Below are 24647 nucleotides of genomic sequence, written 5' to 3' on the forward strand. Positions count from 1 at the left end.
ATCCGGCAAACCAGGAGGCTGAAGAAGGAGCAGATCAAGTTCAAGGCTTGGACCAGATCATCAATAAAAATAAAATAGAAATTTAAAATTTAAAATTGGGCTGGGGATGTAGCTCTGTGGTACTCAGCGTCCCTGAGTTCAATCCCCAGTACCACACACACACACAAAAATCACATCCGTTATTTGCATAGCCTGTCTCATATCTCCACTTCAAAGAGAAGCAGATGTTCCAGTTTTGGGGTTTTGTTTGCTTTGGCTTGACTCCTTGCCCTCTCTTTAAAGCTCTGTTTACTAAACAGAGACAAATCCAGGCCTACAGGTTGGATGTGAAGATGGGGTGACGACATTAATAAGAGCTGTGTGCCAGACTGTTCAGGTATTTAATCCTGTCCCCTGAAGAAATTCCACTTCTAGTTGTACACCCAGGAGAGAGTATTCACTGCCCGTGGTTTGTAACAGGTAAACACCTCAGCGACAGTTGGCAGGAGGAGTGGACAGCTGACTTCTGGTTCAGTTCATACCATGAAGTAACAGAGCAGTTGAAATGAACGATGTGCAGGGCATGGGGGTGAATCTAAAAACACAACCTTGAGCCAAGCAAGATATAAAAGCTTACAGATATACGCAGTGTGACCCCAGGTGTGTAGAATGTAAACCCATGTGAAAGCAACTCACTGTGAAAATCTCGCAGAGTGAGAATTGACACGCACGTGTGGGATGGAGAGGCAAGCTCGGAGCAGAGGTGCCCTTGGGCGGGGAAGGCACTGGCTTGCAGAGGCAGGCATGGGGGGTCTTGGTCCATTTGGACTGCGGTAACAGTATGCCCTAGACTGCCGATTTATAAACAGAAACATGTTTCTTTCAGTTCTGAGGGTTGAGAAGTCCAAGAAAGTTCTGTGCCTGGTGAGGGCCAATTTCCTGGTTCACAAGCACCCAGTCTTGGTGTAATTACGTCACATGGCGGAAGCAGCGAGGGTCTCTCTTTCTTAGGACTCAAATGGTGTTCTCCAGGGCTGCACCCTCATGACCTGATCACCTCCCGAAGGCTCGGCCTCCTTCTGCACCACCTGGGGGCTGGGTTTCAACATGGGGATTTTCGGGGAGGCAACCGTCAGGCCTAGCACAAGGGTCAGGAAAGGCATGGGTCAGCACTTAGTTGGTACCTGCTCTATACAGAACTCAGCTGGCTTTGAGGGTGGGCTGGTTAAGGTCATGGCTCCTGCAAGGTCAGCTGAGGACAGACAAAATAGAGGAAATTACTGTTTGTTCCCCTCTGTCCTATGCCCTGTTCCATTGAGTCACCTTAGTAGATCACTATGACCATTTTCTTTCAAGTGCTCTGAATGAAATAGAGAACAATATCTACAAGACAGTGTGCATAGAGTGTATTTGGTAGGAACAATACCATTCCATGAAACAGTCCTCACGCGTGCTCATGTGTGTATGGGGGTGAGTGCGTGCCTGCATTGCGATGTGTGTGTGTGTGTATGTGAGCATCGCGTGTGTGCACTGGGTTGCCAAGTAAAATGTATTTCTTTCTGTAAGCCATAGTTAAGACAGTTTGGAAGCCATCATATTAGGAATCTGCTGTTGCATGACAAATCCCCAGAATTAGCAGCTTAACACAGTACACATTAGTCATCTCACAGTTCCCTGGGTGAAGATTTCAGGAGCAGCTTACCTGGGTGATGCTGGGTGGCTGTCTGCCCTGATGGTGGGGAGGGATCTGCACTGAAGGACTCATGCAGCCATTGGCAGCCTCGGCCTGCTCTCTCCACAGGGCTGCCTCCTTCTTCAAGGTCTTTAAGACCAAACAGTTGGCTCCCTCCAGGGCAAATGATGAGCAAAATTTGGTGGGGGCTGAGGTCGAAGCCACAGTCTTTACTTTGGGAAGTGACCTTCTGTCACTCTGCTGGTGCTGGTGTCTCAGGCCAATGCTCTTAGAGTGTGAGAGGGGATTGCCAAGAGGGGAGAAGGGAAGCCATCTTGGAGGCCAGCTGCCACCGCCTCTGACCTTTCCTGGACATCAGAGGGAGTGTCACTGGCGAGGCTTTAGTAACTTAGGAGTTTAGTAGCGGATCAAAGAAGAGCATAAAAGTCCTGGGCTGCAGACTAAAGCCTGTTCCCTGGGCAGACACCAGGCCTCCGACAGATCACTCTCTGCATCCTGGCTCTGTTCTGCCTCTGGGCGCCCTGCCTGGCGATCCACACCACACATCTAGAGAGGAAGATAATGAAGGGTTCAGAAGGTAGGGCCGCCAGCAGAGATGAGAACAGGCAGCACAGTACAGCTCAAAGGAAAGAAAACTGACAAACAATTCCATGCTTTCTATTTCTTGGGCTTCTGTGGTGGGGGGCAGTTTTCACCATGTTTCAGGCAACTCCAATGTGAGAAAAGTGGGATTTCCTAGTTGGATCTGGAAGGGGCTCTAGAAACTTTGTTGTCCATTCCCTTTATCTTAAGGGAATGAGGCTTGAGGGACTTCTTAGATCTGTGTTTAAACAGGCCTGCTGTGCTTTTCAGGGCATACCTCTTTGAAGCCTGCCTGCTCCCAGGACTCCTGCATGCTTTGGTGCTTCCCTTTGCTTTCTGTCATCCAGACGCTGATAACAGGTGGGCCTTGTGGCCACTGGTGGTGTTCCTCACCTGTTTGTGTTTCAGAGCTCACAGGGCTGCTACCTTGGCACCTTGTTTCTTTGTACATGTGACTTACAGGCTTTATCGAGTTCCCTTATCTGTAACCAGATTCTAAATCTAGGCTGCTGCCTTTTTCTGAGTCTCCCGTGCTTGCTCCTGTACAAGTCAGAGACAACCCTCACTCACTGGAGCTCAGGTCCACTTTTATTGGCAGCACTGGGCAGTTGGCCTCACCATCCTTCCTGAAATAGTTCTTGCGTTTGGTGTCCAAGGCACCACACCTGAGTTCTCTGCATCAATGGGCTGCTTTGTCACTCTTGATCAAAGCTGCTGGTTGAATGGATAAGAGTATGAGGATTTAGCCAGGCTAGCTAATTTGCTACTGTGGAAGCACTTCCTGTGGGCCTGCTGTTGTACTCAGCACAGGAGTAGGAATGCCTCTGCCCTGGAGGGGTGTACCTGGCAGGAAAAAGGAGCACTTGAAAGTAGAGAATCTGTCAGTAGTGACTAGTGGCTGGGTGGGCTAGAAATGCTGGGGAAAGCACGAGGAGAGAAAGACTTGCACACAGCCTTGAAGGACGGGTAGAGTGTGGAGGAATAATGCGGAGATGCAGTGGGGCAGGCAGGGAGGGAAGGTCGTGGAGGACCCAGCCAGGGCCCTCTGAGCTGGAGAGCCTCCCCAGCCTTGGTGCTCTTGGGTTTGCAAAGCACAGCCTCTCCTTGGAGCTCTCAGGTGGCCTCATTTCCAAACAGGCTCAGCAGTGTCATCGCTGAGCCTTGGGCTTCTCCTTGGGCTAGGGGGATTCTCCATTGTTCTTCACCTTGAATCTCCTCTAACCAAAACTCTGGAAGCATTGAAACTGGAGTTTTGAGGTGAAATTTGATTTCTCACTTCCACTGGCCAGTAAGACTGGAGTTTCTCCGCTCCTGCAGGCAATGGGGTGGAGCACAGTTTGCAGCCTCTGTAGCCAAGAGGTGTTGTAGCTCTTAACAATGGGCTAGGTTCCTGGTACCGTAGCAGGCCTTAGCATCTCATCATCAACTTTTTTCCAGGTTCTTGTCTTGTGAATTCAAAGAATAAAATCCATAGAGCAGGATGAGGGAGTGTAAGAGTAAGATTTATTGAAGAATAAAACCCAAACTAAAACTCTTATGCCATTTAAAGAGAACTCAGTAGCAGGTTTTCTCCCAGTGTGCTGGTCTAGGGTTTTATATGGTATTTGGTTCCATGCTATTGGTCCAAACTAATGTTAATTAGGGTTTGGAAGAAGTACTAATGCTATTGATCCAAACTAATGCTAATTAGGGTTTGGAAAGATACAAACACTATTGGTCAGTTCTTGAGTCTTGCTTTCCATTCGGGTCTGCTCCACCCACCTTTTCTGCCCAAGTCAGGAAGACAAAGGTTGAAGTCCTAGGGTGGTCTATTCTTGCAGATTCTGGGCTGCAGCACTGCATGGAGTAGGCTTCTGCGGCAGGGTCTGTACCGTACCCAGGCCTGGCTGCTGCAAGGTGACAGGTCAGCGTACCTTGGCTCACAGTGCCTTAGGACCCCAGCCTGCAGGTTGGGCTCCATTTGGCCACAGGTTGTGTTGTAGCCCACGCGCCCACCCACCCAGGCTGCCCCCCACCCCCACCCCCAGTACACTGCAGCCGCTTCTCGCCAGGGACTGATGTTCTGGCTCTTGGCTCAGCAGCTGGGAGCCAGGTCAGCATCGTGGCGACCAAGCTTACCAGGGCCCTGGATCTCTTGCCTCCTGATTCTTAGACCTGGAAGCCCCCAGCCTTCTGCCAGTCGGCTACTGCACCAGGCCTCACACACATGGGGACACCACAGATTGTCACCCTGAAGGTCGGACGAGCCCTTACTGGGGATGGATGAGCTTCTCTTTCCCTTTGGTCCCGTGGTGGCCTTGTCTCCCTGTGGTCCCCTGTGCAGGAGCCTGGCCTTCCCCTCTGGCCTGTGAGCTCTGCAGCCACCTGTTCAGCTATAGACCCTCTGTCTGGGGGCGCCTGGCTCATGGCAGCTTCCCAGGAGTGCTTTTATCACAATAAAGGGGACAAGTGGTTCAAGGGTCTGGGAAGTTCAATGAATGCAGTGATTTAAAATGTGACGGGCGAGGGTTTTAGGAGAGGACGGAGAAGAAGCTTCTTCCGGAGGCGGTGAGGAAAGCTGACAGGGCACTTCGCATAGCGCAAGAGACAACTCGGGCTCCAGGGCATGTGCTTTCCTCCCGGCTTCAAGGGCTTTCCTCCACTTCTGTGCAGGAAGAGCCCCAGTAAACGGAACTTCTTCAGACCACTTTGAGTTCTCCCCATCAGAGAGGCTCGGCTTCCTTCTGCGATGGCCTCTTTTTCTTTTTTCTTTTTGGTTCCAGGGATGGAACCCAAAGGTGCTCAACCACTGAGCCACATCCCTAGCTCTTTTAATATTTTCTTTTGAGAAAGGGTCTCGCTGAGTTGCTTAGGGCTTTGCTAAGTTGCTGAGGCTGGCTTTGAACTTAAGATCCTCCTGCCTCAGCCTCCTGAGCTGCTGAGATTACAGGTGTGCACCTCTACACCTGGCTTGTGATGGCCATTTATTTGATAGAGACAAACTGAATCCCATGGGGGGCATGGAATGCAAAACCAGAGGTCAAGAAGGGCTTCCTCCTCACTTCTCCTTCTCCTTGGTTTTCCTTGGCTTTCATTCTCCTGGTCCTCACCACAGGAAAAGCCCCCCTAGACTTCCTACCCTTCCTCAGGTATGTATCAGGTCTTGAGTGGCTCAGCCACTTCTCAGAGGGTGAGAAGAAGCCTGCCTGAGTTTTCATTTTCCCAACGAGAAGCCAGTGCAGGAGAAGCATCTTCTGGCCTCCCCACCCGCCGACCCTGATGGAAGCCGCAGCCCCTGGCAGGCTGAGGAACCATCCAGGAAACCCACTGAGGTCACAGCTTGATAAACACACCTGAAATCCCATTTCCTAGGTCAGAATGGGGTTTCCCCCTCTGGGTAAGTTGAAGACACAATTAAGAGTTTTGCTGCCAGCTCCAGATCACTTGAGATCTCCTGTGTCAAACTCCAGGTTTACACAGAACGTCTGTGCTGGAACAGCAGCATGTGGAGATGTTGATAAGAGGAGAATCTGTCTAAGCCCTCAGATGACCTCAGTGAGTGCCTTGGGGCCATGTGTGCCATCGTTGTTGGCGTGACAGTGAGTGCGTGTCGGCCATCCTGGGGCACAGATGTAGAAATTCAAGGCCGGAAGGAACGGGGCCTGGACCAGGAATCCAGAGATTCTAGTTAGAGCCCAACCACTTACCCATGCCTGGGCCTCAGGGAGCCTGTTAGCATGTTGAGTTGCAGGTTTCTCCTTTAATGTAAAAACTCAGTTGTCTTGGGGTGTGGTGGCGTGAGCCCGCAATCCCAGCTACTCAGGAGGCCGTGGCAGGAGGATGGCAATTTAGGAGCCATCCAGGTAATTTAGCAAGACCCTGTCTCAAAATTTAAAAAACAAACCACAACAAATAATAATCAGACAGAAAGAACTGGGGGTGTAGCTCAGTGGTGGAGCATCCCTGTGCTCAATCACCACACTGCAAACAAAACGAAACCACAGTTGCCTATCACATAGGATTGTAATGGAACGAAATAAAATGTCTATGGTATGGGGCAGCTAAGGCAGAAACTGTAAGGCCCTGTGGGAATGTAAGGTTTTGAGAAAATAAACACATTGGATGTCAGAGAGCACAGGGAAACCGCCATTCTTGTTCTAACCCAAGTGGCTCATTCATCTCCTTGGCCCTTCCTACATCCAGGGTTTCATTTTTTTGTTGTTGTTGTTTTGTTTTTTTAAACTGATGGTCTCCCATGCCATGCATAGAACTTTTTATTATTATTATTATTATTAGAGAGAGAGAGAGAGAATTTTAACATTTATTTTTAGTTTTCGGCGGACACAACATCTTTCTTTGTATGTGGTGCTGAGGATCGAACCCGGGCGCACGCATGCCAGGCGAGCGCGCTACCGCTTGAGCCACATCCCCAGCCCTCATTTTGTTTTTTATAGTAGCCTCTGGTACAAAAGAAAAGCAGTTTCTTCTTGCCAGGTTCCACACACATTCTCGGCAAGCAACCTGCTTCTAATCAAGGGAGCAGTCGTGTTGAGCCGGCCAACCTAAAGACTGGCAGCCTAGACCAAAGGCACGTTAAACGTTGATTGGCAGCTCATCCACTTAATGTCACCGTGTCTGCCTGTGTGGGTTCAGTCACAGATGAACATTTGGAGGCAGAGCCTAAAATTCCGATTGTGTGTGTCGTCTTGTTGTCTAAGCCTGTTTTCTGCTGGAGCAGGAGCTGAGGCTGGGTGATTTATAAGAAAGAGAAATTTATTTGGCTCACAGTTCTGGAGGCTGGGAAGTCCAAGGTCAACTAGTGAGGGGCCCTTTTGCCATGTCATAACATGCAGACGGCATCCCATGGGAGGGAGAGGGCAGGGAACAGGTCCGAACTCCGTCCTTTAATCAGGACCCCTCTGACAACACTAATCCATCTGTTCAGACATAGCCCTCGGGGTGTCGGCACCTCCCACCGCAGTTGTGCTGGGGACCCAGTTTCCAGTAGGAGAATGTTGGGGGCACTTTCAAGCCACAGCACTGTCCTTCATTTACTTCTCATACCAGTCCTGGGACGTTAGTGCTACTGCCGTCTCTGTTCTACAGCAGAGGGAGGGTAACCCGGGAGTAGTGACCTGGGAACCAGAATACTCTCAGGCACAAGTCTGTGAATACGCAGCCTTTAGCATAGGTTATTACCACACATTTCATTAATTAATGTATATTAATTCACACCTACTTTTAATTTCCCCCAACATAACAAGCAAGGCCCTAGAGCAGGGGGCATCAGCCACTGTCCTTATCAGGCAAATCTGTGGCCCATGCTTTGCTATGAATACAGTTTTATTGGAACACAGCCACAGCCCCTCATTTGTGTATTAAACGTGGCTGCTTTCGTGCTACAACCACAAAGTTGCGCGGTTGTGATGGGGAGTGTGTGTATCCTCCACAAAGCTGAAAATATTTACTGGGCAGAGTCGGCCACGCCCTGCCCCAGAGCTGTCTTGCCCTCTAGTCATTGGGAGGTGTGTGCCCTCCTTTTCTCCTGCCCTGTGGAGAGTCTTCTGCGTGTCCACCATATACTGGGCTCCTCGTCTAGACCCTCGCTCCAGGATTGCTAGTGTGCCCCTGTGGCTTCCCTCTAGCCAGTGTGGGTGTGGGTCTTCAGCATAGCCCAGTCCTGTAGGCGCCCCTCCCGAGGTGGAGGAGAGTGGGTCACGGCCTCTCAGAGCCTAGAGTCTGCTCAGGAGTCAGGGAAGGACCAGCCCTGGGGTGGTGTGAGGAGAGCTACAGAGCTAGTGAGCCGGGGGCCCCGGAGTTCATCAGGGGCCGAGGGGGCTTCCTAAAGGATGCCTGAATGGGTTTCTGAGGGGTTACCTGGCAGGGGAGGAGAGGCCCTCAGGGGAGGGGCAGCCAGACATTGGCCAATGCAGCTCTTGGTAATCAGCAGCATAGAGATTAGGGGCCTGGTTTTATGTGGTCAGCACTGCGCAAGTGGCCTGTTTGGCCTGGTCCTCGTGTGGCTTGACTGGGTTCCAGCAAGTGTGGAGCCAGCTACAGCTCTGTGTGCCTGGAAGTTGTTTGTTCCGGGAAAGACTTAGAACTTTTCCCTTGCCTTGGGGTCTGAGTTGCACCATTCAGAGGCCAAGTGTCAAGCCAAACACAGGCCAGGTCCCTGTTGGTGGACATTCTGGTTTTTAATTTCCCAACTCTTTGGCTTTGAGTCAACATGAGTCAGCCAAAAGCTTGTGGGGTCAAAGGACACATTTAAGAAAAACTTAAAATTCCTTAGAACCCAGTGATGTCTGTCAACGGATAGACAGACAAAATGTGGCATAGCCAGACCAGAGATGTCACCCAGCCAGCCATCAGGGAGGGCAGGACTGACCCAAGGTAGGATGGGATAACCTTGAAGACCTTCACCAAGAGAAGGGCCAGACTCCAGACTGGACGAGGCCTGGCGGTCTCCCGGGGCTGGGAGGAGGGGATGGGAGCAGCTGCTGCTGGGCTCAGGTGGTTGCATGGCCCTGAGAAGGTACCAAATGTGCCACTGACATTTGAAAACGGTTCATTTTATCTTTGCCCCAATTTTTAAAAATTTCCAAAAATTGCTTAGGAGAGAAAAGGAAATATAAATAGATTATTGATAGTTACATAAATTAAATAAGAGTGATCTTTTATTTTTTAAAAAATGGACAGAATGAAACCTATCCACAAGGGGAGGCTGCCCTTGGGTGCCCCCCCGACACACCCCAGCTGATGGCCCCTTTTGCTGTCTTCCCGACAGAGGCAGAGAAAACCCGGTGTCAGCAGGAGCGAGAGCACATTCTCGGAGCCGCGGGAGCAGCCGACGCGCAGAGGCCCAGGCTCCCTGGGCTGTTTGTCCCCGAGTGTGACGAGCACGGGCACTACGCGCCCACGCAATGCCACGGCAGCACTGGCTATTGCTGGTGCGTGGACCGGGATGGCCGTGAGTTGGAGGGCACCAGGACCAGACCCGGGATGATGCCCCCATGTAAGTGGACACAGGGTTGCCCAGCTAGCGACCAGAAGGAGTGCCTGTGGGGCTGCTGTCACCCGCCCTGGCCTCTCCCCACCCTCCTACCACTTCTCTTCCTTCTCTGAATGTCCAGCGGGGCCTGTGGCATGGGTCCTGAGGTGGTGGCAGAGAGGGTGTGTGGGAGGCCTGGCCTTGGGCTGTCTGGGCAAGGGGACGGCAGGGAAGGCAGGAACCGCCCCTGGTGGTGGGGTTTGTTCCCTCCTTCACAGTTGTGCCTGAGGGCCTTGAGGTGCCCAGGCCACCCTTCAGGCCACCCTTCAGCCCATGGGGCAGCCTGTGCAAGCTGGCTCTGAACCCTCCTCACCACAAAGGCTCCAGGGGGCCCGAGGCCCAGCAGGGCTGTGGGGCCCTGGGCAGACTCCTGCCTCAAGCTAAGGCCGAGGTCTGAGCAAGGACATTTCCCAGCTCTAAGGGTCTGCCTCTGCCATAAATGTGGAAATTGGTCACTGTCACAAGTCACCAAAAGCCAAGATAACGAATTTTGGATCTCCACACTCAGTGTAGCTAGTGATCCTAGATTGATCCCCCACCAGATGTTTCTCCACAGCTGCTAAGAAACAGCAAAGCGATTGTCACAACTCCACGTTTCACTCAGCCAACACAGAGTGGGTGGCAGTGTGGGGGGATGCCAAGGAAAGTCACGGTGCCACCCCCGGAACCCAAGGGCAGGGACCAGACAGGAACAGGGCCGGGAGGAGAGCCCACAGGGGTCCTGGTGTGCACGGTGGGCTGATGGGGAGGCCTCTCAAAGCAGCACCTCATAAACCATAGCTTTGAGCAGGGCCAGGAGTGAGCAGCATAGGGAGAGGACGGCCTCTGTGGCCAGGCTGAGCCCCTGGGTGCTGGTCTTGGGGTGCCCTGTCCCATGCAATAGGAAGGGGCTTCTGATGGGCAGTAAAGGACTCAGCAGCACCCAGGGGAAGGCAACTCCCTTCAGCAGGGATTTCCGGCTGCTGTGCCTCACCACTGCAGCCGGTGTCCAGTGACAGAGGAATAGCCCAGTCCTTTCTGTCAGAAGGAGGCTAGCCACTTCCCCCTGCACCTGGAATGCCCAACTCATGTGCTGCCTCATCGTCACCAACACCCTCGTGTTGACTGCAGGCCTCCTGCTTTGGAGCTTGCAGAGGGAAAATGAGCCCTGTATGGCTGTGCATCTTGTGGTGCCAGAAAGGTGACGTGACCTGGCATGTGGGTGCCTGTGTGGGTGTGTGCATGTGTCTGTGTAGGTGTGCTCGCGTGTGTGTGCATGTGTCTGTAGGTGTGCTTGTGTGTATGCATGTGTCTGTGTAGTGTGCTCATATGTGTGTGCATGTGTCTGTGTAGGTGTGCGCATGTGTGTGCATGTGAATTGTTTATGTGTGTGCACCTGTGAGCATGTACGTGTGCACCTGTGAGCATGTACGTGTGCACCTGTGCATCTCCCGTGTGTACAGCCTTGCTCATTGACTGTCCTGTTCCCCAGGTCTGAGTACAGTGGCTCCCCCCGTTCCCCAGAGACCCTTGGTGCCTACAGCCGTCATCCCCCTGCCCCCTGGGACCCACTTGCTCTTTGCCCAGACTGGGAAGATCGAGCGCCTGCCCCTGGAGGGCAGCACCATGAGGAAGACGGAAGCCAAGGCGCTGCTTCACATCCCGGTGAGTGCCAGCCTCTGGGCCTGGTGGCAGCTCCTGCTCCCATGCCCCAGAGAAACGAGCAGAGCAGCCAGACCAGGACCCCTGGCTTGGCCCCTGGAGCCAGGCACCCCCTCCATGGGGCCTGAGTGCTCACCTCACTGGGGCCCCCCATTGCCCAGCTAGCCGAGAGGCTCACAGTGAGACAGAGTCAGACACAGCCAGCCTTCCAAAGACGCCTTGCCTGGGGCTTCCTGTAAGTTGGTGAATGGTCTCTGTGCTGCTGCTGGGTTAGACCTTCGTGCTCCTCCTGAATCTGTGGTCACTCACCTCTCAGGGGCTTCTCAATCAAGGTCCTCACATCTGCCCTGAGGCAGGAGCAAGCTCTGCCCAGAGGCTTTTCAGAGCTTCAAAGTACATTTTGTAGGTTGGGGGTTTTTCCATTAGGCAGGAGCTGCCCTCCGGCTTCCTCTCCTGCCCCACTTCCTACTACTGTCTGCACTCAGTGGCTCTGGCCCCCTGGCTAGTGCTCAGTCAGGCCACGCGTGCTCCCACCCCAGGGCCCTTGCACTGGCTGTTCCCTGCCTGGAGTTTCCTCACCCCTAGCCCTTGCACAGCTTGCTGCCTCACTCTTCATGCAAACTTATGCCCCAACATCCCCTCTCAGGCCTGTCCTGTCCCCACGTCCAGATAGCCACCTACACTGCCCTTTCTCTCTTTCATGCTACTTGACACTGGATATTTAGTATCTGGTGTCTGTCTTCCCAACAGCATCTGCACCACAGGACAGGGCAGAAGCATCTGCTGCACAGATGCATGAGTGACCCTGTGAACGACCCTGTGTTCTCCAGTTGCCCCAATGGAGACAGACCCTCTGGGTTCCGTCTCAGTCCCCTCCAGCGCACGCTCCCGGGGAGTGGGAATGGGTGGGACTCCTGTGAAGTCATTTCTCCCAGGACCCAGGGGAGAGGACGTGCTGAGTCATGCAGCTGTCACCTCCGTCATCTACAGAGCTTTCTCCATCTGCCCAACTGGGACTCTACCCACTACGCCCAACTCCTCATCCCCACACCCCGCCCGACCTAGCAGCCACTGTTTTACTTTTTGTCCCTAACTACTGGACTCCTCTAAGTTCTTACATGAGTAGAACCACACTGTACTTGTTTTTGTGTGTGTCTGACTCCTTTTGCTCAGCATACTGTCCTCAGAGTTTATCCACATTGTAGCGTGTGTCAGAACGTCCAGGCCGAGCAATATCCCTCCCATGTACGTACCACATTTTCATTATCTGCTCTTCTGTCGATGGACGCTTGGGTTGCTGCCTCCTTCTGGCTGTGGTGAATCTTGCTGCTGTGAATACAGGTAAAAAAAGACCTGTTTGAGCCTCTCCTTCTGTCTTTGGCTCTATACCTACAAGTGGAACTGCTGGCTCCCGTGCTAACCCTGCGTTTGATGTTTTGAGGGACTGCCATGTGTGCTCCACAGTGGTTGTGCCACTTCACATCCCCACCAGCAGAGCACAGAGTTTGAGATTATCCACGTCCTTACCAATACTTGCTATTTCCTGCTTGTCTTTCCTGTGATAATTGCTATCCTGTTGAGTGCAAGCGCCATCATATTATGGTTTTGATTTAATGATTAGTGGTGGTGAGCACATTATCAGGTGCTTATCGGCCATTCATATAACTGCTTTTGAGAAATGTCCATTCAAGTCCTTTGCCCATTTTTAAAAATCAGATTTTTGTCATTGAGTTAATTGTAGGAGTTTATATATATATGTGTGTGTGTGTGTGTGTTTATATATGTATATATGTATACATGTATATACACACGTGATACATATATGTACACATGTGCATACATGCACGCACAAGTGTGTGTGTATACACATACACACACACACATATACTTTTTCTGGCAATTAACCCCTTATAAAATATATGTTTTGCTGATATTTTCTCCCATTCCAGGAGTCGCCCTTTCACGCTATTGATTGTATCCTATAGAGCACAGAATTTTACATTTTGATTTTGTCTAATTAATCTAGTTTTTCTTCTGTTGTCTGTGCTTTTGGTGTCATATTCAACAAATTTGCTGGGTCTAACATCACAAGGCTTTTCCCTTGTATTTTCTTCTAAGTATGTTATAGTTTTAGCTTTGAAGTTTAGGCCTTCGATCTGTTTGGGGTTTATTTTTCTATGTGGTGTGAGGTAGGGGTCACTGTCCCTTTGCCCTGACCTCTACAGGGGAAGCATGTGCTGATAACCTTAATTTTCCCAGTGAAAGGTCATCCTCGTCTTCAGAGCCTCCCTCCCGAGCCTTTGCCTGGCCTGTGTCCTGTGTCCACAACCAAGCACCCACCCCAAAGTTTTCTGTACCTGCATAATTCAGTGTTCCCAGGCTTCAGACAGAGCCTGACCTCATTATGGGCTGAGATCACTCAGGCTGCCAGCTCCTTCCCAGGCCTCTCAAGAGCAATACCTAGAGATGAAGTTCTTGCTCTTTGATCAAGTTTGTGTCCTTGTTTTGTTTTTGATTTTTTATTTGAAAATCTTTATAGAAGCATAGGAAGATCAAAAGATTGTTTAGAGAGGTCCTGTGTACCCTTCACCTGGTTCTCCCAGTGGCTAAATTTTATGCAAATACCTAGCTTTTAAATACTTAAATTTGCAAAAGCTCTGAACTAGGCTTTACCAAAACAACCTGTGGGGAAAGGGCTTATTTTGAGGCTTCGGACAATTTAATTTACTGGGTGTCCTTACTGGGATGGAGTCTTGCTAAATATTACCATAGTTCATCATAACTGATGATGTTAAGAAAAAAATATGTATTAATATTCAATAAAGCATGATAAAGAAAACTTTTTCAGGACCATCTCAATAGGTGTAGGGACCACTCAACCAGGTCTTGCCATGAGGAGGAGATTGGGCTCAACTCTGAACACAGCTTGGACAGGTGGGAATTTATAGCCAAGGAGCAGCATGAGGGTCAGAGAGGAGAAAATCACTAAGAGGAAACATCAGGGTGAGGGGGACTCTGGCTAAACTGACCTAGCAAGGTTCTTGCTGAAGATGTCTGGGGGATCAGACATCACCTGGTCAGTGGTGGAGATAGGAAGCTGACAGGTATCAGAGACCAGGCTTCTTGCTCAGCCTCTTGGAGGTGTCTTCTGAACAGATTCACCTCTTCCGAGGAGAGGTGGCTTACTCCAATGTCTAGCTCCTGGTGGCTCTTCAAACACAAGAGTGGCCCAATAGATTTCTGTTAAACTCAAATCACATGTGCAAAAAACTACTCAGCTGTTTCCTCTGATCCTTTTACACTTTCTTTTTGTAAGAATTGGTGTGGAAAGGGAGTCTCAGTGTGTTACTGCAGGAAATGTTCCTTCTTTTCTAAGATGGGGGCTAGAGAAGCCGATGAGCATGGATACGGTGAGAGGGACCCAGAGGTGGGGCCAGAGCCATTGGTCATGGTGCCTTCTGCTGTCATGTCCACCCACAGGTGCACAGAGCTGTCTTGTTTTCAGAGACTACCTAATTAGTTGATAGCTACATATGTAAGAAAATAAATATAATATATAATACAAACTTATTATTTAATTTAACGTATAACCTAGATCTAAATATAGTGTAGGTTTATAGCTTTCACATTTACAATCTGCTGTAACAATTTAGAAGTTCAGTCCTACGACTGGGAGTTCCCTGCGGAGCTGCCCTGTCTGTCCTGCAAGCTTGGCCTCAGGGGTGAGTTCATTTGGAAGCGTGTGGAGATGTTGTTGAATGATTTCTTCTAGGAGTTTCTTGTTTTGGACCTGAATTTTGCCTGTGGTGTAGGTCAGGTTAGAAGTCTTTTTTCCCACCTCTTTATCCAGCCATCTTCTATTAACTCGGATGCTAGGGTGAACGTTCTCACCACTGGTCTTCACTTCCAGGCGAAAGTCATCATTGGACTGGCCTTTGACTGCGTGGACAAGATGATTTACTGGACGGACATCAGCGAACCTTCCATTGGGAGAGCCAGCCTGCACGGTGGGGAGCCAGCCACCATCATCCGACAAGGTGGGCAGGCAGACACTTCGGGGAATCCATTGCTAGCCAGCCTCGGGGGAATAAAATCAAACAGGACAGTGCCTGTGCCTTTCTCTGGAGCTCATGTGGTCAGTTTTCATGAACTAGAAAGGCCAAAATCACTGTCTGTTTGTAACCCAGTCCCCGTCTGGCTGCTGAGCCAGGTTCTCGGGGTGCACGTAGTGTGCTCAGAAGGTTTCCCAAAGGCAACAGGTGGGTAAATCATGAAGTTGGGAGAGTTGCCAGCCACTTCCAAGCCTGAGCTATGAGTCTATGCCCTAGATGGTGGTCAAGGTAAAGGGCTGTTGCATCAGCCTGCAACGCAGGTGCAGGGGTGGGGGTGGGGGGTTGCTGCTCTTTCTTCCTCACACCCCAGAGGCTTACTTGGGATTGCTTAGGTCAGAAAAGTGTAGCAAACCAGGCTGGATTCTTTAGACAGTCCTGTGTTTGTTGATCACTGGTAGTGAAGCGCATGCTGCCTTGGCGTAGCCTACCTTCAACATTTCATCTCTATCCCTTGACTTAAGGATGCTGAAGTCAGCCAAGGGCTCTGTGCATGATTTTAATGCCTCCAGGTGAAAAATCTAGACCATTTTGTTTAAGTATGTTTTACATATCTATAACAAAAATCCCAGGATCTGTAAAAATTCCTCTGAACCAAAACTGTCAAGAAGCATGCGTTGCTTAAGTTATGCCTCCTCGTCGGTTGCCTCGAGAATATTCTTACTCAAAAGACACCACCTTTGGTGTTATTTGTTGTAGAAAACACTCTTGCTCCTCTGTAAATATTCAGAGACTCATCTATGCAGGACAGAGGCTTCATGTTGTGTTTCTTTTCCCTTGGGACTGAGTGTGGCTTCTTCAACTTCTAGGTTCAAGATTCTCTCACAGATGATGTTCTGAAGGGTCCTATGTCTGTGGAGCTGCCCCTGGGGCATGCTTTCCTTTCCTCAGGGCCTTCCGCAGAGACCATGCAGCAGGAATTAAACTGAGTCTGAGTTGACTCTGCCTGGCTTTGCCCTTGGACCCTAAATCCTTTTCTGGAAACTGATGGGCTATTAAATGATGTCTGCTAGTGTTCCTGCTCTGGCTTAAGGAGCTGGAGATTTGAAAATGCCCTTTTGCCTGTTATCTCTATTGAAAAGCTCTTCCTATTATCTACAATTCAAGTTCAAAACCCAGTGGATGAGGGGAGTAGGTCATCTTCTGCTATTTCCTGTTGCCTTTGGAGCTGATAATCATCCAAGAAAGCTTCAAGCACATTCCAGGCAAAAGCCTACTTAACTGCAGAAGCACAGAATTAAACCAAAAGGAGAAAGAAACGTCCAGTGGACTCCTTGGTGTGACAAGGCGGGTGCTTCCCTTGGGAGTCTGGGTGGTCCTGGGCATTATCCCTTTCCCCCCTGATTTTGTACAGTCTGAATCCAGGGTGTCTCTTTCTTTCCCCACACTGAAGTCCTGATATCTCCAGTAAGCGTAATCTTCCATTTCCTTTTGACATAGCAGCAGGGGACATGTGACCTTGCCTGTGCAAAAGGGGACGGGCTCTCCAGGCCTTCCCTTTAGAAGAACCATCCATGAAGCAGCGTCTTCGGGGTGGGGGAGGGAGGCTTACGGCTTTTGGTTTGAGATCAGGACCTGGCTGTGTACCTGACGTGGAGCTCCCTCAGGGGTTCCCCTGGTGCCTGCAAAGACACTGTTGTGGGCAGCCCACATCTGTCACCCGATGCCCTCATTCCTCCTGTGCACAGAATGGATTATTCTGGTTCCTTCTGGAAGCCAGAGGGTCCTCTCGCTGTCCTTTGGCCTCTAGGGGGATGGGGAAGATCCAGAGCGCTCCTTTGGGTATGAATAGTAATAGAGATGGTGTGGGAGTGTGGGTTCTGCTGAGGGCTCCTTTCCCAGAGCTTGATGTTTCCAGAGTTTGTGGCCCACTGCCATGCTGGGCCCAGTGAGGCTGATCCAGAGGGGCTGAGGGGCCATCACTCATACGCAGACGAGGCAACATGGTACTAGATGGTTCTCTTACCCCAGCGGGAGCAGCCTCTTCCCCTTCCTGCCTACACCCCAGCCATGCTCAGGGACCCTCTGTCCTCCATTCAGGGGGAGAACCTAGAGTGCCAATAAATTCCACAATGTCATTTTTTAACTTCAAAAAAATTTATAGTCAGAAAACCATAGGAAACTTGACCTTTGGACCAAGTGCTGCAGGCTTGCTGTGAAGACTTTGCTGTGCAGTGACAAAATGGCAGCTGGGGTCCAGGAAGACAGTGGGTGTTATTCATAGTCACTGGCAGCACTTTTTGATACCCCTTGTGCTTGTATGAAAGTACAGTTTCCCTGAACGCCTTGGTCCGCATAGTTAATGAGGAAGATACATTGTCTGTCACCACCTTGAGACCGTCCCCTGCCTCCCTTTACCTGGGAGTTGAGCTCTGAGCTCACCGCTCAGGCATCCTCTCTGTGTCTCTAGCCACTCTCCCAGCCTCGCGGTCTCCAGCCATAGAAAATGACACACTGTCCATGTCAAGCCTTTTCCAGTCTTCCTGGATGCCTGTGTGCTGCCCACTACCTGGAAACACTTACCTGGCTTCTTTGCCTGACAGACTCCCATTGGTCCTTCAGGAGCCAACGTTGAGAGGTGTCTTTGCCCCCAGGGATGCTTTCCTGGTCTCTGCAGGCTGGGTCCCGTGTCTCTTCTCCATGGTCTCAGTAACTCAGTCTGAATTGTGATTGGCTGTGGTCTACTTAATGGCCTGGCCATAGCTTAGTAGTCGGTGACCATCCTGTTTCTCAGGGCAGCACACAGGAATGAACAAGGAGAGAATGAGGGGCATTCTCACATTTGTTGCTTTGAGTTGCTTATCTTATAAACAACAAGCATTTCACATTCCATTTGGTTTCTCAAAAGTGCAAGGATTGGATGGACTGTGGAGCAGCACTGAGCAATCAGAGAAGGCTGATCTTGTAATCCCAGGGGCTTGGGAGGCTGAGGCAGGAGGATCGAAAGTTCAAAGCCAGCCTCAGCATCTTAGCGAGGCTCCAAGAAACTTAGCGTGACCTTATCTCAAAATACAATGCAAATCACCTGGGGATGTAGCTAGGTGATAAATTGCCCCTGAGTTCAATCTCCAGTACCCCCTCCCCCCAAAAAATGATCTTAGGCTGGGGACGGAGCTCAGTGGTAGAGCATTTGCCTAGCATGGCCAAGGCCCTGGGTTTGATCGTCAGTGCTGCAAAAGAAAAAGAAAAGTCTAATCTCACCTGCTTAGAAGAAAACAATCCCAGAAGTTCCATCTTTGGTTCTAGATCTGGGAAGCCCAGAAGGTATTGCCGTTGACCATCTTGGCCGCAACATCTTCTGGACCGATTCCCACCTGGATCGAATAGAAGTTGCAAAGCTGGATGGCACACAGCGCCGGGTGCTTTTTGAGACGGATTTGGTGAATCCAAGAGGCATTGTGACGGATTCCGTGAGAGGGTATCTTTGTGTAAATGTGTGTGCATCTACTCTGTCTGGTCCTTTGGCTATTCCCTGATGTGAGGTTCTAACTCAGCCTTGCTCTCCTGACTTGAGTACAGGATACCTGTGGGCCTACAATGGGTGACCTGCTTGCCTTAGTCAGTCCCTTGGGTCTGCTGTGCCCTCCTGTGTGACGGCAGCATGCTGGGTACCGTCGTGTGTTTATGCCAGTTACAGAGCATTGTTTTGTTAATAGCTCTTTTGAGATATGTCCTTTAGGTTAAAAGGAACTGAATTTGATAATTGAATAACTAAGTCCGAGGCAGGAGCACTAGGTCCAAGGGTCCTTGCACAGGGAAAAGCTTCTTCACCCCTCCAGATCCTGTGTAGGCGTTCTGTTTTCCTATCTGCCACTCTTGTCTTCAGGTTCCTTAAAAGCATTTTTTATTAACTTTTCCCTCAATGTCTTCAATATTTCCTCTTCCTCTTTCCCTTCCTTTTCCTCTGCCAGGAACCTTTATTGGACAGACTGGAACAGAGACCGCCCCAAAATTGAAACTTCCTACATGGATGGCACCAACCGGAGGATCCTTGTGCAGGATGATCTGGGCCTGCCCAACGGCCTGACCTTTGATGTGTTCTCTTCCCAGCTATGCTGGGTGGATGCAGGTGACGGGAGCTTGACTCTGGGAGCATCCTTGATCTCAGGCAGGAGTTGGCCAGCTGACCCGCTGCCTGGTTTTATATAACAGGAAGCTCTGAATGGCTTTTATATTGTAAAACATTGCATTTTAAATGGTTATATAAACACCTGAGTGCCACCCTCGATTTTGCCTCTGGGCTCACAGAACCTATCTGTCCTTTCAGAGGTTGGCTGTCCCCTGTTCTAAGTGGCATTGCATAGTGCCCATAGCTCCCTCGTGTCCCCAAGAGCTTAGATGCAACGTTGAGCCCAGGAAGACACAAGGAAAGCAACCCCCATGGGGTCCCTGCAGTGTGCCCTGCTTTGGCAGATGTGGGGTGTCCCTCAGGATAGGGATGTAGGCAGGTTGCCGATTAGGGAGGAATGTCCCTGTCTGTAAAAGTCTGTTGCATTCCTTCTCCATTCCCTACACTGTCAGGTGCACAGGGGATGCAGAGACAGTGGGACTTGACCTGTCTGGTTGGGACAAGGGGGTGAGATAAACTCTGAGATGATAAGGCAGCCTCTGACCGGCATGTGAGGCCTCAGTGCAGGCTGTACACAGCTGCTGAGCAGCAGCAACCCCCCAGCACGCTGAACCCAGGGAGCAGGGACTTGATCAGGAGCTGGAGGATGTCGCCCCCTCCTCAGAGGAGGAAAGCCTAGGGTGCCTGAGGCATGGTTCCTCTGCCCTGGCTCATGTCTCCCCAGCAGGACCAGGTGTGGGTGCCTGGACACAGGGGTGGTGACAGACCAAGGGGCAAGGTGGGAGGAAGGGACAACCACGTGTTGAGAGCAAGTTGTGCGTGTTCCTGAGGACTTGGCCGTGCAGCACAGAGCGTCTCCCACCCTCGCCCTCCTTGGTCTCGTCTTGTGACACAAAGGGCCCATTTCTTGCATGAACAATGACCGCCTTGTTTTTGCTGCACACAGGCACCCATCAGGCAGAATGCCTGAACCCGGGTCAGCCCAGCAGACGCAGGGTTCTCGAAGGGCTCCAGTATCCTTTCGCTGTGACGAGCTATGGGAAGAATCTGTATTACACAGACTGGAAGACGTATGTCCACTGTGGCCATGGGGACTGGGCAGGCCTGCTGTCCCACCCTGTCTCTGGGAGACCAGGCCCTTCCCTCTGGCCTCTTGACTTGATCTTTGAGCCTTCAGAGATGCCTTCTCACTGTCACCCTTCTGGTTGTGACAGAGGAGGGTGGAGGAGGGAGATCAGGACTCTGGGGAGAACGGGGGGGGGGGCATATATCATCTGGATGCCCCTAGCTGGGCACCTCAGATCTATAAACTTGGATTTCCTGAGTGTGTCTGTTCTTTCTCAGGAGCTGGCCCAAGATCACTTAGCTGGGGGGCTCCAGGCCTGCCTCATTATAGTCCTCAAACTGCAATATCCTTGTCTCTTCTTGACCACCACTTCCTACAGTTGGAGGTTTAGCTCGAGGAGGTGACTGGCAAGGGCCTGTGTATAGCTACTAGGTCTCTCCCAAAATTTAGTGTGGGAGGAAGGAGTGAGCTAATTTTTGCCTTTAAGAAGTCAAAGAAATGCAGTCTTGACTCCCAAGGGGAGGGAGGGATGCCTAGGGCCCCCGTGTCTATTTATGGACTCCAATTTTTCCCTAAACCGCACAGAGGCTGCCCGGTGGAGGAAAGGTCAAGCCACCAGATACGTTTTTCAACCTCTTCCCTTCTGTGCTTTGTAGGAATTCCGTAGTCGCTGTCGATCTTGCTATTTCCAGAGAGACAGATAGCTTCCAGCCCCACAAGCAGACCCGGCTATATGGCATCACCACCGCCCTGTCACAGTGTCCCCAAGGTAACGCACCCATGCTGAAGCTCCTGGGGGCTGGGGGGATCCTCATAGCCTACATCATGGCTGTCACATCTGCTGGTAGCCTGATCCCGCGATGGGTGAGCTGCAGTTCCACCCTCCAGGGTTCTTTATCACTGAGTGGTGAGCCAGACACAAACAAAAGATGAGAAATGGACATGGCGGGCAAAGTCTTGAGTCTCAGGCTGGGCCTGGAGGTGCTTGGCCTTCAGGTTCCAAATGGGAACCTTAATGTTAGGATCTCTGCAGCTTTGAGTTTTCGCCCATTTAACCTGACAGCAGCAGCAGTAGTTAACAAGAAGAACTGCAAACTCAGCGTGGTGTGTGCTGTGGGCGGGGCACTTCCTGTGCACAACTCAGCCTTCATTCAGTCTTCCTGGCAGCCCTGTGCAGTGGGCACTGTTGTTATGCTCATTTTAAAATCAACCTGCTCCCTCACAGTGGCAGAGCCACAGGGAGCTCCAGGTGCCTGGCTCCCCAGATTGTGCTGTGCTGCTTCTCCAAGCCCTTGGTCTGACCCATTTCCTCCTCCACTTCCCTCCTTTGCCCAGTCCAAGTGGAGACTGGTGTACCAGCTAGACTGCAAGCACTTTGTACTTTAAAATTCCAGCTCTAAATTGGAGTTGGGAATCCTCCATGAGGCCTATTTAATAACTTCAGTGATGAATATGTATAGCTGCCAAATTAGGAATCTGTGCTCTTACCCATGTGGTGTAACCATGAGGGAATAATAACTAGCTCAGCTTTAGCTGAGTGCTAGGCCCAGTGTTCCCTCTTCCCCTGGATCCCTCATGAGCTTGGCCTTTGGGAAACCCAAAAGGGGTTCAGAGAGAGGCCTCTCTCTTAAATGGCTGTCAAGTCAGGTCAAAGAGGAGGCTGTAGACCTGATTTCTGCCTTTTCCAGGTCACAACTACTGCTCGGTGAACAATGGTGGCTGCACCCACCTCTGCTTGGCCACCCCGGGGAGCAGGACCTGTCGTTGCCCTGACAACACTCTGGGAGTTGACTGTATAGAGCGGAAATGAAGATCAGAGTGTCTTATCCCCATCCAAGTATTTCACAGCAGCACCCTACTTGAAACTACTAGGTCCAGATTGAAAACTGCCCTCCAGCTGACTGACCACTGGGCCCAGGCTAGCCAAGCCTAAGCAACAACTTTCCCCTCATTCTTCACTAGAACATACACCCTGGACTTCTGCAGTGGGAAATCTCTGCACGAGGACAGGATCACCCACCCTGACCCCAACACTCAGATGAGCTCATAGAGCCCAGCTCAAAATTAGGTGCCATCCAGTGCCCCAAGTCCTTTCCCCAGGGTGAGCAGACTCTTCATAGGCCTGAGTGGTCCATTGTTCTGTGGCCTTATGAGCTCAGCCTTGATTCTGAGCCACCTACCATCCTGGCAGCTCCTTGTCACACCAGCCAGGGCCTTCCTAGGTGAGGTTGGGAGGGAGGAAGGAAAGGAGGGAGAAAGCCCTCACAGGCTTCCTTTCTTTATTCGCATCTTTTTTGCCCCTTCATCCTACCTGAGGTGACAGCTGTAGTGTGTGTGCTCTGCCTTTTAATTGCACCATCCTAAGAACATACAGGTATTTAGTAGATGATAATGAGTAGCACCCCCTGGATAAAACATTGGCATTTCAGCAGTAGTCTTTGGTAGTCAAAGGCTTAAATTGAAAGGTATTCTGAGGTAGGAATTTTAAGATGTAGAATCAGATGTTTGGGGATAGGGGATTATGTTCATGTGCCTTAAATTATACCAAAGATCACCAAATTATTTCTCTCTGCCCAAAGCACCTGCTTCTCAGTCTCTGATCACTAATGCTGTGCTAGACTTCAGTGCCACTGCTGGTACCTGTGTTCTGTCTCCTCATGGAGACCTGTCTGAGGCACAGGCTGGGACTGGTTCCGGGTGACCCATCACAGCACCTCATCTCTGTCCTCCATGCCTGAGAACCAATATACTCTCAACCACCAACTCACTTCTTTGTTTCTCTCTCTATCTGTGCCTCTTGCTGTGTGTATTCTTACTTAAAGACACAATCCAGGAAGATCTAGTTGAGAGTTTATATTAATAGTTCAGACCCCTTAATTTCTCATTGGTCTAATTCAAGGGACCATTGCTTCATTTCATGTTTATGTTTCTACAATTTTTTTGTGAAAAAAAAATTTCCTGACCATATGAGTAATTAATGTTCATCTTTTTTTCCAACCGTCTCCCAAATTCCTAAAACAATAGAAATTTTGGATTGAAAGTTGAGCATAAGGAGTTTGAGTTGGTAGAGGGTAGAGCAAGGGCAGAGAGAAGACTCAGTGGAAAGCACCACAGAGAGACTGAGGGAGAGCAGGAAAGGAACATCCGAGAGGAAATGTTGGGGGGATTCAAGAACAGCAGTAACTAGCCCCTTTAAATAATGCCAAAGAGATGGATGGGGAGCAGGAAAGGTGAACCCCAGAGGAAGGGGAGGGAAGAGGACTTAGGAACAGCAAGAACAAAAATCCTTAAAAAGTGCCAAAGAGAAAATGGAACATTTTGCCAAAGAATGCTTATCCTGAGGACATGGAAGATTTTGCATGAAATTCTCCCTGTGGAAGGATTCCACTTTCTTACAGGCCCAGCACACTCAGCACTTCCTGCTTCTGTCCTCACCTGCCCTGCAGTACCTGGGAGCCTGGGTTGCGAGGGTGGCTTTCTCTATACAGTTGGGTTTGAATGGCAACTATATCCCCAAGAATCACAAGATTTGGGGAACACATGGACCTTATATGTAGCACAACTCAATAAATTTCTTTTTATATTTATCATTCCATATTAAACCCTCTATATCAAATGTTCAACATGATGTTGTATGATTTTCATAACTTTTATTCATTTCAATAGACATTCTAAAATGTTTCAAATGGTAAGTTCTTAAACTGTGGAAACCATTGAAGGTGCTTATTAACTGTTCTCCCAGATTATACAAGTGTTGAATGATTCCTTGAGTTTACAGCTGTACAAATATTAGTGCAGGAAATTAAAAAATTTTGTTAAAAAGAAAGTCTCCGTGTTTTCTAAATGAGAGTCTTTCTGTTGGCCGGTGGGGGCAGGGGCAGCTTCATGATGGGAAAACAGATGAGTTAATAATCTGCAAAACCCGTGAAGCCTAGAGATTCTTCCTCAGTGTTAAAATGAGTTGTGCATTTCCCACAGTTCACAAAGACTTAGGGACTTGGAATTGACTCAGAAAGTATTCATATCATAGGCCCCAAACCACACTTTTACACATTGTTTACATTTTTTTCTAGAAAATATATCCTAGCTGCAGGGAATAGAATTTCCTGTTTCAATTCTGAAAGTGAGTTTCCCCCACTCCTTACCTTCAGGAGGAGGAAGATGCTTTCTTGACAGTGGTCTGATCTGTTAGGTCACCCATGGGCAGAGCCACCCTATGTCTCTGGAAGGGCTGAGAATGGCCTCTGAACAGGACAGAGGAAAGGGGGCTCAGGTGGCAGGACCAAGGTGCTCTTGTCTGCAGTGGACCGAGGTGCTCTTGTCTGCAGACAAGGGCCTCAGCACGTGAGGACCCACCTGTGAAACGTCACTGTCAGTGGAATCCACGTGCAGTCTGCCCATGTGAGTTGCTTGAAATGGACACTTGTCTTGGTGTGAAATTTTCCAGGGTTTTCTACTGGCTGTAAAACTTAGTTATC

General features: G+C 50.2%; 1 protein-coding gene across 1 annotated transcript in view; it reads left to right on the forward strand.

The window, feature by feature from the left end:
- Nid1 (nidogen 1) overlaps positions 1-23792 on the forward strand; it is a 70630-nt gene extending 46838 nt beyond the window's left edge. Inside the window, exons 13-20 of the mRNA XM_046432050.2 lie at positions 9021-9248; positions 10756-10928; positions 14836-14962; positions 18281-18452; positions 18946-19103; positions 20050-20173; positions 20826-20938; positions 21858-23792. Of these exons, the coding sequence (XP_046288006.1) occupies positions 9021-9248; positions 10756-10928; positions 14836-14962; positions 18281-18452; positions 18946-19103; positions 20050-20173; positions 20826-20938; positions 21858-21979 (1217 nt within the window). The 3' untranslated portion in view covers positions 21980-23792. The remainder of the gene's footprint in view (positions 1-9020; positions 9249-10755; positions 10929-14835; positions 14963-18280; positions 18453-18945; positions 19104-20049; positions 20174-20825; positions 20939-21857) is intronic.
- Positions 23793-24647: the final 855 nt, after the last annotated feature.

This window comes from Marmota monax, unplaced genomic scaffold (assembly GCF_021218885.2).
Source record: "Marmota monax isolate L192 unplaced genomic scaffold, Marmota_monax_Labrador192_F-V1.1 WCK01_AAM20220418_F8-fsc00071, whole genome shotgun sequence".
In the NCBI taxonomy this organism is placed as follows: domain Eukaryota; kingdom Metazoa; phylum Chordata; class Mammalia; order Rodentia; family Sciuridae; genus Marmota; species Marmota monax.